This window comes from Silene latifolia, chromosome X (assembly GCF_048544455.1).
Source record: "Silene latifolia isolate original U9 population chromosome X, ASM4854445v1, whole genome shotgun sequence".
NCBI lineage: Eukaryota > Viridiplantae > Streptophyta > Magnoliopsida > Caryophyllales > Caryophyllaceae > Silene > Silene latifolia.
Genome location: NC_133537.1, coordinates 25,472,553 through 25,484,165, shown reverse-complemented (window position 1 = coordinate 25,484,165; position 11,613 = coordinate 25,472,553). Strand labels below are relative to the sequence as shown.

The following is an 11,613-nucleotide window of genomic DNA, read 5'->3' as shown; positions in this document are numbered from 1 at the left end:
TATGATTTTTACATGATAAAAATGGATTAAATGGAGGTATTTTGGTTCAAATTAGTTAGACTTCGTTTCTGCCCATGAAATTTTTGTCACATATAATATTTACACACTGTATGTAAATTTTGAGGTAAAATGGTTTTATTTTGCATGATTTATGATTTTTAGATGTAAAAATGACATAAATAGTGACTATTTTAGCAAAAATAGCTATAACGAATTTTATGGCATGAAAATTTTTCCCAATGTTGTATATATGATATGAACATCAGATCTAAAGTTTCTTGTCAAATTTCGTTTGATTTGGGTGATTATTGATTTTTATATACTAAAATTGATAAATAGCAACTTTAAATGGTCATAATTGGCAGTGGGATGAGAGAAGGTAGAGAGAGAAAGTTAAGCCTCTGATTTCTCGTGTTCTAGGGTTTATTGACGCAATGGCTCGGCCTAAAAAACACAATAATAATCCCAAAAAATCACAAAAACACAAAAAAAAACGGTGATTGATACTGCTTTAGATGATCAGATTACCTAGGATTTAATTGAAGAGCAACAAGCTGTAGATGCTGAACAATTGAATGAAGATGGTGCCTGGAATAAGGTGCATCGTAAATGGAGTCGTAGTCAGAAAGGGAAACAACTCCAAGAAACCTCAAATTTGGATTGAAGATGTTTCAGGTGAGATGAATTTTTGGTCTACGGCTGTTTATGGTTACATTTTGGGAGCGAGGCCTCCTTGGACTGTTGTAAATGGGTTTCTTAAGAGGGTTTGGTCTAGATTTGATATTGATAAGATATCATTCATGACGAATGGTATTTTTCTGGTTCGCTTTAAGACGAAGGAACACCAAAAAAAGGCTTTGGATTATGGACCCTTAATGTTTGACAGTAAACCAGTAATAATCAAGGAGTGGCTTCCTGATTATTGTCTGGTTAAACATGATGTTAAGCAAATCCCAATTTGGGTTAAGATACATGATCTGGACATTAAGTTTTGGGGTGCACGGTGTCTTAGGAAGATAATTGCTCCGCTTGGTAAGTTTCTTAAATGTGATGCTAACACATCCAATAGGAATTTCCCGAGTTTTCCTCGGCTTTTTATGGAGGTGGAACTGAACCAGGAATTCCCAAAGGTGATTGAGTTTTTGGATGAATCTGCTAAGGAACAGACTGTGAGATTAGATTATGAATGGCTTCCCATTACCTGTGGTAAGTGCAATGGTATTGGCCATTCTTTGGAACAATGTAGGGAGTGTTGGGGCTGGTGTCCTTTACAGTTAGTGCAAGGACTTATAAATCTCTAAAAGGATCAAAGGGTATACTTTTGTATTATAATTAGTTGGTCCACGTTTATCAATAACGGTTGGCTTGCTAGATAAGTTTGACGTTATTGTCATACAGATGGCGGTGATCAACTGGTCCCTAAAAGTCACACCTATAGGATACGTTTGAGAGATGTGAAGGTATGAAAATACATCATGTTGATGCTTAAAATTGACTAAGCGATTAGTCCGAGTTATTTGACTAGTAATTAGTCAAAATGCGATGTTGAGATATTTTATTTAATACGGATTAAATAAAATGGGCTAAGGCGAATTAAACAGTTAATTCGTAAATTAAATATAAACGATTATATTTAATTAATGTATATTGAATTAATTATACAATATTGTCTTTGTCGGACATGTATTAATATTTCAACTAATCCGAGTTATTAGTTGATGTTTTAATAACCGATAACCGATGACGATTTATAATAAAACCGCGTCATATACATTTAGCATTTTTCGAGCTGGACCACGAGTTAAAATTAAGAGGAAGTGGAAGCCCACTTCCCCATGATAGCACACGGTTGGCCGAGCAACAAAAGGAGAGCCTTCTCTCCTTTTGTAACCTAATTCATTTTGAAAACAAAATTAGGGTTTTGGAAGGGCATTTTTCTCTCTCAAAACCTAGATCTCACATCTAAGAAAAGCTCACACAACTATTCTCTCAATATTGCAAGGCAATTAGAGAATACGTTTCTAGCACAAGGGCATAGTCTCAGACGGTCTTGGGTGTATCGATTAGGAGGAAATCTACTTTGATTTCTGTTCTTAGGCCGCATCTCAAAGGACCCGAGGTTATTTTTAATGCTTTATCGTTTTTCTCATGTTTTTCGTTTTCTGACAATAATCGCATATTAAATTTACGTTATAGTCCTATAATCTAAGGGTTTTATACGGATATTACCCCACAGGGGGCAGCAGCAGAAACGTCCTAAGTAGGTTTGGAAACCTATGGTAACCAGACCGGTTGCCAGGAAACCTGCTGCTAAGGTAACTGTTCAGGCTGTCTCTCCTAAACCTTCTACCCCAGTGGTTGTGCAGTTGAGCCCATCTGTGGTTACTCCTATCCCCCCCAGCCCCCCACCTGGTAGGTTAAAATCCACCATGCCTACACCTGCTAGAGTTTTTGCCTGGGCTGACATTTATGGATTCCCTGAATGCTGCTTTACAGAGGTCCATAAGGAAGTTGGATGGTAGGGGGTCTGTGACACCAACCCTTGACCATGGTTAACCTCGGATTTTGGAATGTTAAAGGGCTAAATAGTCTAACAAAACATAAGGACATTAAATGATTTCTTCACCAGAATAATGTTGGATTATTTAGTCTTCTAGAGACTAGGGTAAGCTGTAGTAGATGGAATAAAGTGCATAATAATATTTGTAGTGACTGGTCTATTTGCACCAATAATTCTAGTCATAAAGGTGGGAAGATTTGGATGATGTGGAATCCCAGTCTGTTTACTATCAATGTTTTTGATATTACTTCTCAAACTAATTTCTCTGAGGTGACTGATAATGTGAGGGGGTTTAAGTTTAAATTGACTGTGGTGTATGGTTTTAATAAGTTGGCTGATAGGAAGGATATGTGGAATTCTATTATTAAGTATGCTCATTGGGGAACTGGTCGTTGGATGGTTCATGAGGATTTTAATAATGTTATGTACCCTGATGAGAGGATTGGTACTGACATTAGTTGGGCTGAGATTAGGCAATTCCATGACACTTGTAACAACAGTAATCTGCATACTATGAAAACTGTGGGGGCTTTTTTTTTACTTGGAACAATAAGCATGAAGTTGGGACAAGAGTGTTCAGTAGGATTGACAGACTGTTGCACAATGATGATTCATTGATTGAGTATCCTGATAGTGTGGCCAATTTTTTGCCTGAGGGGTTGTATGATCACTCTCCTTGCATAATCAGCATGAGGGAACAACATGTAAGAAGACCAAAGGCTTTTAGATATATTAATATATGGTCTCTGGATGGTGATTTTTAGAATTTAGTCCAGAATGTGTGGCATCAAAAGATGCCAGGCACCTTAATGTACCAAATGGTGATGAAGTTAAAAAATTTGAAGAGGCCTTTGAAAAGGCTTAATACGGAGGGATTCCAGAATATTGAACATACTTTCAAAGTAGCTGAGAAAGCCCTCTTTTGTATCCAAGAGGAGCTCAACAGGAACCCAACTGATGTTACTTTGAATGAAAATGAAAAGGTGGCTAGTCAGGAGGTTCAAAATTTGTTAAAAGCAAAACAAATGTTTTTAAGTAAAAAAGCAAACCTTCAGTGGGTGTTGGAAGGGGAAGATAATTCTGCTTACTTTCACTCTGTGATTAAAAAGAGAAGGTCCACTAGTAAAGTTTTTCAGATAAAGGATATGAAGGGTGTGTTACATTCTGATCCAGCAGGGGTGGCCAAGGCTTTTGAATTGTATTACATTGATTTGCTTGGGACTGCTCAGGTGGTTGAGAAGGTCCAGGATTCTCTGGTGTCTGTTGGTAATGTGATTCAGGGTGCTCACATTCCCCTGCTTTTGAAACCTATTACAGGTAAAGAAATTAAAGATGTTATGTTCTATATTCTTGGGGGAAAAGCTGCTGGTCCTGATGGCTTCTCAAGCCAGGTTTTCAAGGATGCCTAGGGAACTGTTGGAGATTCAGTTATTGCAGTAGTGAAAGATTTTTTTGAATCTGGAAAGCTTTTAAAGCAGGCGAACAATACCATTCTGACTTTGATTCCTAAAGTTGAATTGTCATCTCATGTATCTCAATTTAGACCTATTGCGTGCTGCAATATGGTTTACAAGTGTATCACAAATGTGTTGAGTAGTAGGTTAAGTCTGGTTTTACCTGATTTGGTGAGTGAAAATCAAAGTGTTTTTGTGAAGAATAGGGATAGGAGAATATCCTTGTGTGTTAGGATCTAGTTAAGCTGTATAAAAGAAAGAGATGCTCTCCAAGAATTTTGATGAAGATTAATTTGCAAAAGGCCTATGATTCTATTGAATGGTCTTTTGTTAGGGGCATGATGGGGGCTATGGGTTTCCCTGAGATGTTTACCAGCAGAGTGATGGAATGTGTGTGTACCCCCACTTTCTCTATTTCTCTTAATGGGGGGGACTTTTGGCTTTTTTAAGGGTAGGAGAGGTTTGAGGCAAGGGGACCCCATGTCCCCTCTCCTCTTCACTTTATGCATGGAGTATCTTAGTAGAATTATTTGTGTGGCTCAGAAGATTCAGGGTTACAAGTATCATTCCTTATGTAAGAAATCCAAGTTCTCACACATGTGCTTTGCAGATGACCTTTTGTTGTTCTGTCATGGCAATTTAACCTCTGTGGATATTTTACTCAATAGCTTTGAAGTGTTTTCTAAAGCTTCTGGGCTAAAAATGAATGTTGGGAAATCAAATGTCTATATGAATGGAGTTGACTCTACTTTACAGGCTGAGCTCATTGCAAGGACTGGTATGCAGTTGGCTAAGTTACCCTTCAGGTATCTTGGTGTCCCAATTGCGATAAAAAAAACTTAGTGTGCTTGACTGTGGAGTATTGGTGGAGAGAGTGGTGAGCAGAATAAAGGCTCTGGGTGCAAGGAAATTATCATATGGTGGGAGATTGACTTTGGTACAGGCTGTTCTTACTCAACTACACAATTATTGGGCTAGGATTTTTCTTTTGCCTAAAAGGGTTCTCAAGCAAATTAATGATATTTGTAGAAATTTTCTGTGGCAGGGGCATGGCACTTATGAAAAATCACCCCCTGTGGCTTGGTCCAAGGTGTGCAAAGCCAAGGAGTTTGGAGGATTGGGTATTCTTAACTCTGAATTATGGAACATTGCTGCTATTTGCAAATATGTTTGGTGGATAGCTAATAAGAAGGATCACATGTGGGTGAAGTGGGTGCATAATGTTTATATAAAGCAAACTGATTGGTGGAGTTATCAACCTTCTGCTAATGCGAGTTGGGCTTGGAATAAAATTTGTTGGGTGAAGGATAGGATGTAACCGGGGTTCTATCATAATGGTTGGAGAACTGGTACTGCTTATTCTATACAGGATGGGTACTCATGGCTGCAGAATGACCAAGCTAAGGTACAATGGCAAGCTCTGGTTTGGACTAGGTATGGTATGAGCAAAAACAATGTTAGTGCTTGGTTAGCTGCTCAAGACAGGCTTCTAACCAGGGATAGATTGTGCAGAAGAGGAGTATGCCTAAAGCCTAGTTGTCTGTTGTGTGAGAATGCAAATGAATCTCATTCTCATCTGTTCTTTGAGTGCTGGTATAGCAGGTGCTGTTTACAGCTGGTTTCAAATTGGTTGGGGATCCATATTCCTTGGCAATTAACGATACAGTGGTGGACTAAGTGCAAATTCTGCCCCCTCCTGAAGAAACACATTGTAGGAGCTGCCATTTGTGTACTCATTTACCAGATTTGGCAGGCTCGAAATGTCAGCCTACATGATCAGTATATGAAGAGACCGGGTGCTATTTTGCAGGCTGTTAAATATGTGGTTTGTAACAGAATCAATTGTATAGTCAGTTCAGAGGTGAAAGAGAAGCATTCTGCTCTTATTAGGGGTTTCATGTCCTAATAAAGTATGATTTGCGGATTATGATGTATTTGGTTGTTTGAGCTTATATATTACTTACCCTTTCACAAAAAAAATGGTCATAATTGTAAATTCGATTTTTAGGGGCTTAAAAATTGGTCATTTCCAGGTTCTGGAAATTTATATAGAATATTCAAAATTTTAATTTTGATTTTTCATAATTTTTATATTTAATTTGGAATTAAAAGGTTAAAGTTATGTATTATGCGATTTATTTGTGAAATAAATTAAAAATATTCTATGGGCAAATTTTATTAAAATTTTGGAATGTTGGGAATTTTCCAGAATATACAAAATTATGATTTTGAAATTTTCGAATTTTGTATGACTTATTGGGAATTATTTCTTTATTTTTATGATTAAAATATGTTTAATGAGCAATAATAGAATATCAAGTTGAATTATTGTCAAATATTTAGTGAAGACTAAATTTTTGAGTCCTAAAACAGTTTGGGTAATTAACTTGGACATAGATTTGATTTATGTAATATTGTGTGATTTTAATAAGTTAATAATCGCAACTATCCATAAAACCGAACCAAATATATATGATATTAGCTTTAATAGAGCGATTTGGCACATCACATGGCATGTTTCATACATATATTAATGCTGCATTTTTAGTATGAATGTCATGTTTTATTTTATGTAATTTTGAATTATGTAATTTGTACTTAGTATGACCTTAGTTTTTAATTGATATTTCCCGAAATGAATGGGGATATCGATTCGGTTGTAATTATTTGTGATCTCGTATCACTTTTATTTTATTTTTGTGTTTCTTTTTATAATGTATAAAGTAGAAAAGCTATGTAATTTATTTATCCTGGAGTTCCTTGAAGACGATGCCATTCGGGAAGGCGTTCCGACAAAGACGGTGTTGCCTTGAAGTGCGTGCCAAATGAAGTTCAAGGGACCAAGGAGTTGGTTTCCGAGTTTGTAAATAGTTTATTAAATTTATTATTTTAGGAAGGCCGTACTAGGATTTTATTGTTTTGCTTTGCATTTATTTTATATGTTTGCATGCATAGCCAAATTGCCATAACTACACATGCATATCATATTTTATCGAGTCATCGACCGTGTCAATTATAATTATCATAGTTTACCGCTTTAGTTCACTTAAAACGAGATAGATAATAAATTGACAAGACCTCTCACTAAATAATAATTGAGAATTAGCCTTACCAAATAGTAGAACCATGAGTCCCAATTTCATAAGGAAGTAGGCTCGGCTCACCGGGGTGCTAAACTTGTTACGTTGGGTAAGTGGGTAGTAAATTGTTATTACATCGAAATTTGGATTGAGCTCAACGGAAGTATTCGCGACCGTAGCCACATGTGTTCCGGGCTTAAGATAAATATTAAAGTAATTTTATCGAGCGAGAGTTCTAGAAGTAGAATCGATTAAAGAGTTAATCCACCGAATTATATTGATTAGGGATGAATCGGCTCACCGTGCCCGAGTTAATATGAATTTGGATCTCGGGATCATTTATAATAGTTGGGTAGAGGTCACTATATAAATGCTTAAAACTTGTTTAAAATGTTTACAAGTATTATTAAAACGATAAATGTTTATTAATTCCTTCACTTTCTATTTTGTAGTCAAAATTGTTTTCTCAACTGCAATGACAACTCCAAATTCATCCGCAAACATTAGCTCGACCACTCTCACCAATGTTTCTTGGCTTCGATCCTTCATGGATCGATGTAAATTAGAAAATAATGGGTCCAACTTTGCCGATTGGAACGCTCAACTCCGTTTGGCCGCGGAGGGTGACGACAAGCTTCGTTACCTCACCGAGGCCTCTCCCGCCATACCTACCGCAAGGTCTACCCCCGCCGCTAGGCAAGCCTATAACACTTACCAAAAGCAGCCCGCCGTGATCAAAAATGTGTTTATCTTCTCTATGGAGGCCGATCTCCAAAGGAGTGCTATATAGATTATGTTGGAATATGTGTCCTCCGACAATAATGCGATCACAACTGTTGATCATGATGATCACATGTTTAAGTCTCATTTTAAAGAATACAATTGGGAAGTAATATTTTACTGTCAACTGGTCCACACATATCGGTAATGATTGGCTGACTAGAGTTTGACATTACTGTCATGCGACGGTGGTGACCAGTTGATCCCCTTAGGTCATACCTAAAGGGTAACACTCTTAATTGATCATTTAATTGATCGTATGACGATACGGGTTAATTAAAGTACTTAAAATTGACGGACGATTTTGGAAGTAAAATTTACGTGTCTCATTGTAATTTGATTAAATTAGATACTATCTAAGTAATCGAATTGTTTTATTACTTAGATGAAATTATTGTTTAAGGAAACAATTGCATTTGAATGAATAAATTATTATAAATACAAGATGTTGTGATTTATAATTGGTAAAATATTTTGGTACAAGTAATTATGATTTACTAAGTCGATTTTTGTATATGACGTATTTTTATTAATGCGTTGATTTTTAATATGTTAAAAATACATAACAATTTTATGTGACATGTGACATGTGACATATGACAAATTGACAAATTGACAAAGATAAAATGGAGTCCATTTTATCTCTAATGACCAAAATTAAGGGGAGTATTAGGAATATATTGTGTTGATTATGTTAGTGGTAAACATAATCATTTCCTTCTAAACCTAGCCATGCAACCCTACTTGCTCTTGTGAAGACCACCTTGTACATGCATTGGTCCCTTTCCTTCCCCCTTACCCGATTTTTCAAAGAGCAAGGCCAAGGGTCTTTTGCTCTATAATTTATCTTATACACTACATCAAAACACTAGTGTATTATTATTCATTCAACATCTAAAAGATAAGGTTTTTAGGGAGATAAAAATCTTCCTTCTTCTCCCTTTCTCTCAACCGAAATTATTGAGAGAACAAAATAATTTTGGTCAATTTTATACTAAATTAATATTGTTCTAGTAATAATAATATTAATTTTATTAAATTGTTACTTTGGGTATAAATCCTTGGGAGGGATTCTCTACTTGAATCCTTGTTCATCCACTTAAGGAAGCTCAAGAACAAGTGAGTAGGTGTGGACAAGGCCCTCGGGAACTGCGTCCGCGGGATCCACACTAGGCATAATCGACTCGAGGTTCTTTCGAATCGAATTAAGACAAATTAGAGTCGCCACCAAGTTTTATGGGAACTTGGAACCGTTCAAGTCAACTTTACACCTTTCATCGAAAAGCATAAAGCCAATCGACTACGAGTGATTAAAGATAAAGACTTGTACCCTATATCACTCGATTTGAATGACTCTCGTAATCCAACGGTATTTAGACGGATCCACAAACCATAGATCTTGAGTAAGGGGTGAGGGTACGTGTTAGGAAGCCCATAAGGACACCTAACCCCGCCCGTCAATAACGGCCTCTACTAAGTCAAGTGTCGGATTTCAAACAAGGTCATAGCTACTACGATATATGATATGCAAACATCGTTTTAAAACCCTAACATGTGACAACAATTTCTATGTCGTTTAATGCATGAATACTAACTTTGTCAAAGTTGTTTTAGCATGTTGGTTGATTTGAAATAAAAGATGCGCAAACACGGCTTAGGAGGAATGGGGGAGCCATTGGGATCTATCCTATTACAACCCAGGCATTTCATGCCGACACAACGAGAAATAAATTACAACTCAATCTAATTACAACAACTATCGTAATTACTTTGACTCAGATTACAATACAAACTAACAAAATACAACTTAAACTATTAAGTCTTAATAAACGAAACAAATGTAAACAAAAAAGCTAAAGCTAAGTTAGACTAATTAAAGAGGTTAGCCGAATTATTAGTTAATAAACAAATTAGATTAGAATTAAACTAATTAAATTAAAATAAATAAGTACAAAGGCTTGAAATAAATTAGGTACAACTTATTAATTAAATTGAACCCAACTTATTAAAATTATTCACCAATCCATATTTATTAAAATAGGATTAGTAAACAATTAAAGAAACAAAAGAAGAAAAGAAACTAAAACTGGCAGACCGTGCGAGTGCACGGATCAGAAGTCAGACAGACCCGTGCAAGGCACAGTTTTTGTAGAAAAGCAAAGTTAATTATGTTTTAATTACGAAATCAGCAAAATAAATTACGAAAAAATTCATTAAATTAAATTTACATATTTTGAACCTTAAAAAATAATAAAAACAAAATTAGAAACAAGTAAAACAAATTAAAGGTTAATTAATTATAAATTAAATTAAATAATTACGAACTAGGTTAAAAACAGTTCTAATTTGTCAACGAGTGCAAATGGAAAGGTGTTAAGCACGCACTTCCATGCTAGCGAGAAAATTAGTGAATGGGAAGATGAATTCAATTAAGTTCTGAGAAATTGTTAATCGGTTTTTAAAGCTATGTCGATGTACCCTAATGTGTCTAATTAGGTTATCAAATCGATCTAATGTCATCTAAATGAGTTATATGTTAACAATCAGAGGTCATACTAACATGTAAATGGTCCAAGGGTAGGTCGAATCACACGAAATGTAAAGAGAGGTCAAAAGCGAAGAACGAAGTTAGAATTTGTTTTATTAATGCCCTACCTTGAACACGAGGATATGTAAATGAGACGGGGGTGTACGACCGACTGATGTAGCGGTTTCTTTCCCATCTCAAGTCAACGCGGGTGTTCATGGTGGTACTTTAACTCATACTCGGACTAAACTAGTTTCGTAGTTAATTTAAACGATAAACGAAATAAAACGAGACAATAAAAAACAAACATAAAACAAACGAAATAAAAGGGAAAAGAGGAGGATTTGATGCACCCTCAACCTACATGTATCGTTGACACCGTCTTGGGTCGTAATCGATGGTAGATTTTATCTCGAGAGGCCGTCGTCGACGAAGAAACAAAGCAAACACGCGTTTTTTATCGAATCTGGACAGCAACTTTCAAACAGCGATTTCTCCCTCGTTTCACGATGAAAATTCGATTTAAAAGATGTTTTGAAAACTAGAAAGAGAGGAGAACAGAGATCTTAAAGCAACCCCTGCTCGTTTTGAGTTATTGGGCACGAAAAACGAGCACAAACATAACTGGACAGACAGGAACAAACCGCGAAAACAGAGTGTATAACACTCTGTTTTTCGAGGGATTTCGTGTACTCTCAAGGGCAATTTGGCTCGTAAATCTTTGTCTAATGTGTAGATGGATGTTATATGGTTAATTAGGAACAAGAAACTCGAGTTTTGATGGAGTTTTGAAGGAGGAACGAATTGTTTTTCGAAGAGGACACACAAACAGTTTCAGTTTGTATGTCGGTTTTGTGGAGGGTTTTTGAGAGGCAATTAGGGTTTGTTTCTGAGGTTTAAAGCTTGTAAGTGATGGTAGGATGTGGGGAGAACTTAGAGGAATGAATGTATGGTGAAGGGGTGGTATTTATAAGGAGCTAAAGTAGGGTAAAAGAGAGGAGAGGCAGACGGGCTCGGCTGAGCATAGCTGCTGTCCAGCAGCTTTTGGGGGGTTTTCTAGGGTTCGTTTGGGGGGTTTTCTTGGTGATTAAGGTAAGGTAATATGGGTAGGATATTAGGGTATGGGTTAGGGTTAATGGGCACGGGTTTTGGTGGTATTTGGAGCGGGTTTTGGACTCGGGATTGAGCTGCAAAACAGGGGGGCTGTTTCGT

At 36.4% G+C, this 11,613-nt stretch overlaps 1 protein-coding gene across 1 annotated transcript; it reads left to right on the top strand.

The window, feature by feature from the left end:
* Nucleotides 1–581: 581 nt before the first annotated feature.
* On the top strand, nucleotides 582–5,920 carry LOC141617073 (uncharacterized). Its single transcript, XM_074434241.1, has 9 exons — nucleotides 582–1,206; nucleotides 2,356–2,518; nucleotides 2,740–3,005; nucleotides 3,122–3,264; nucleotides 3,325–3,951; nucleotides 4,039–4,185; nucleotides 4,465–4,820; nucleotides 4,993–5,227; nucleotides 5,384–5,920. The coding sequence occupies exons 1-9, from the start codon at nucleotides 582–584 to the stop codon at nucleotides 5,918–5,920; spliced, it is 3,099 nt and encodes a 1,032-aa protein (XP_074290342.1).
* Nucleotides 5,921–11,613: the final 5,693 nt, after the last annotated feature.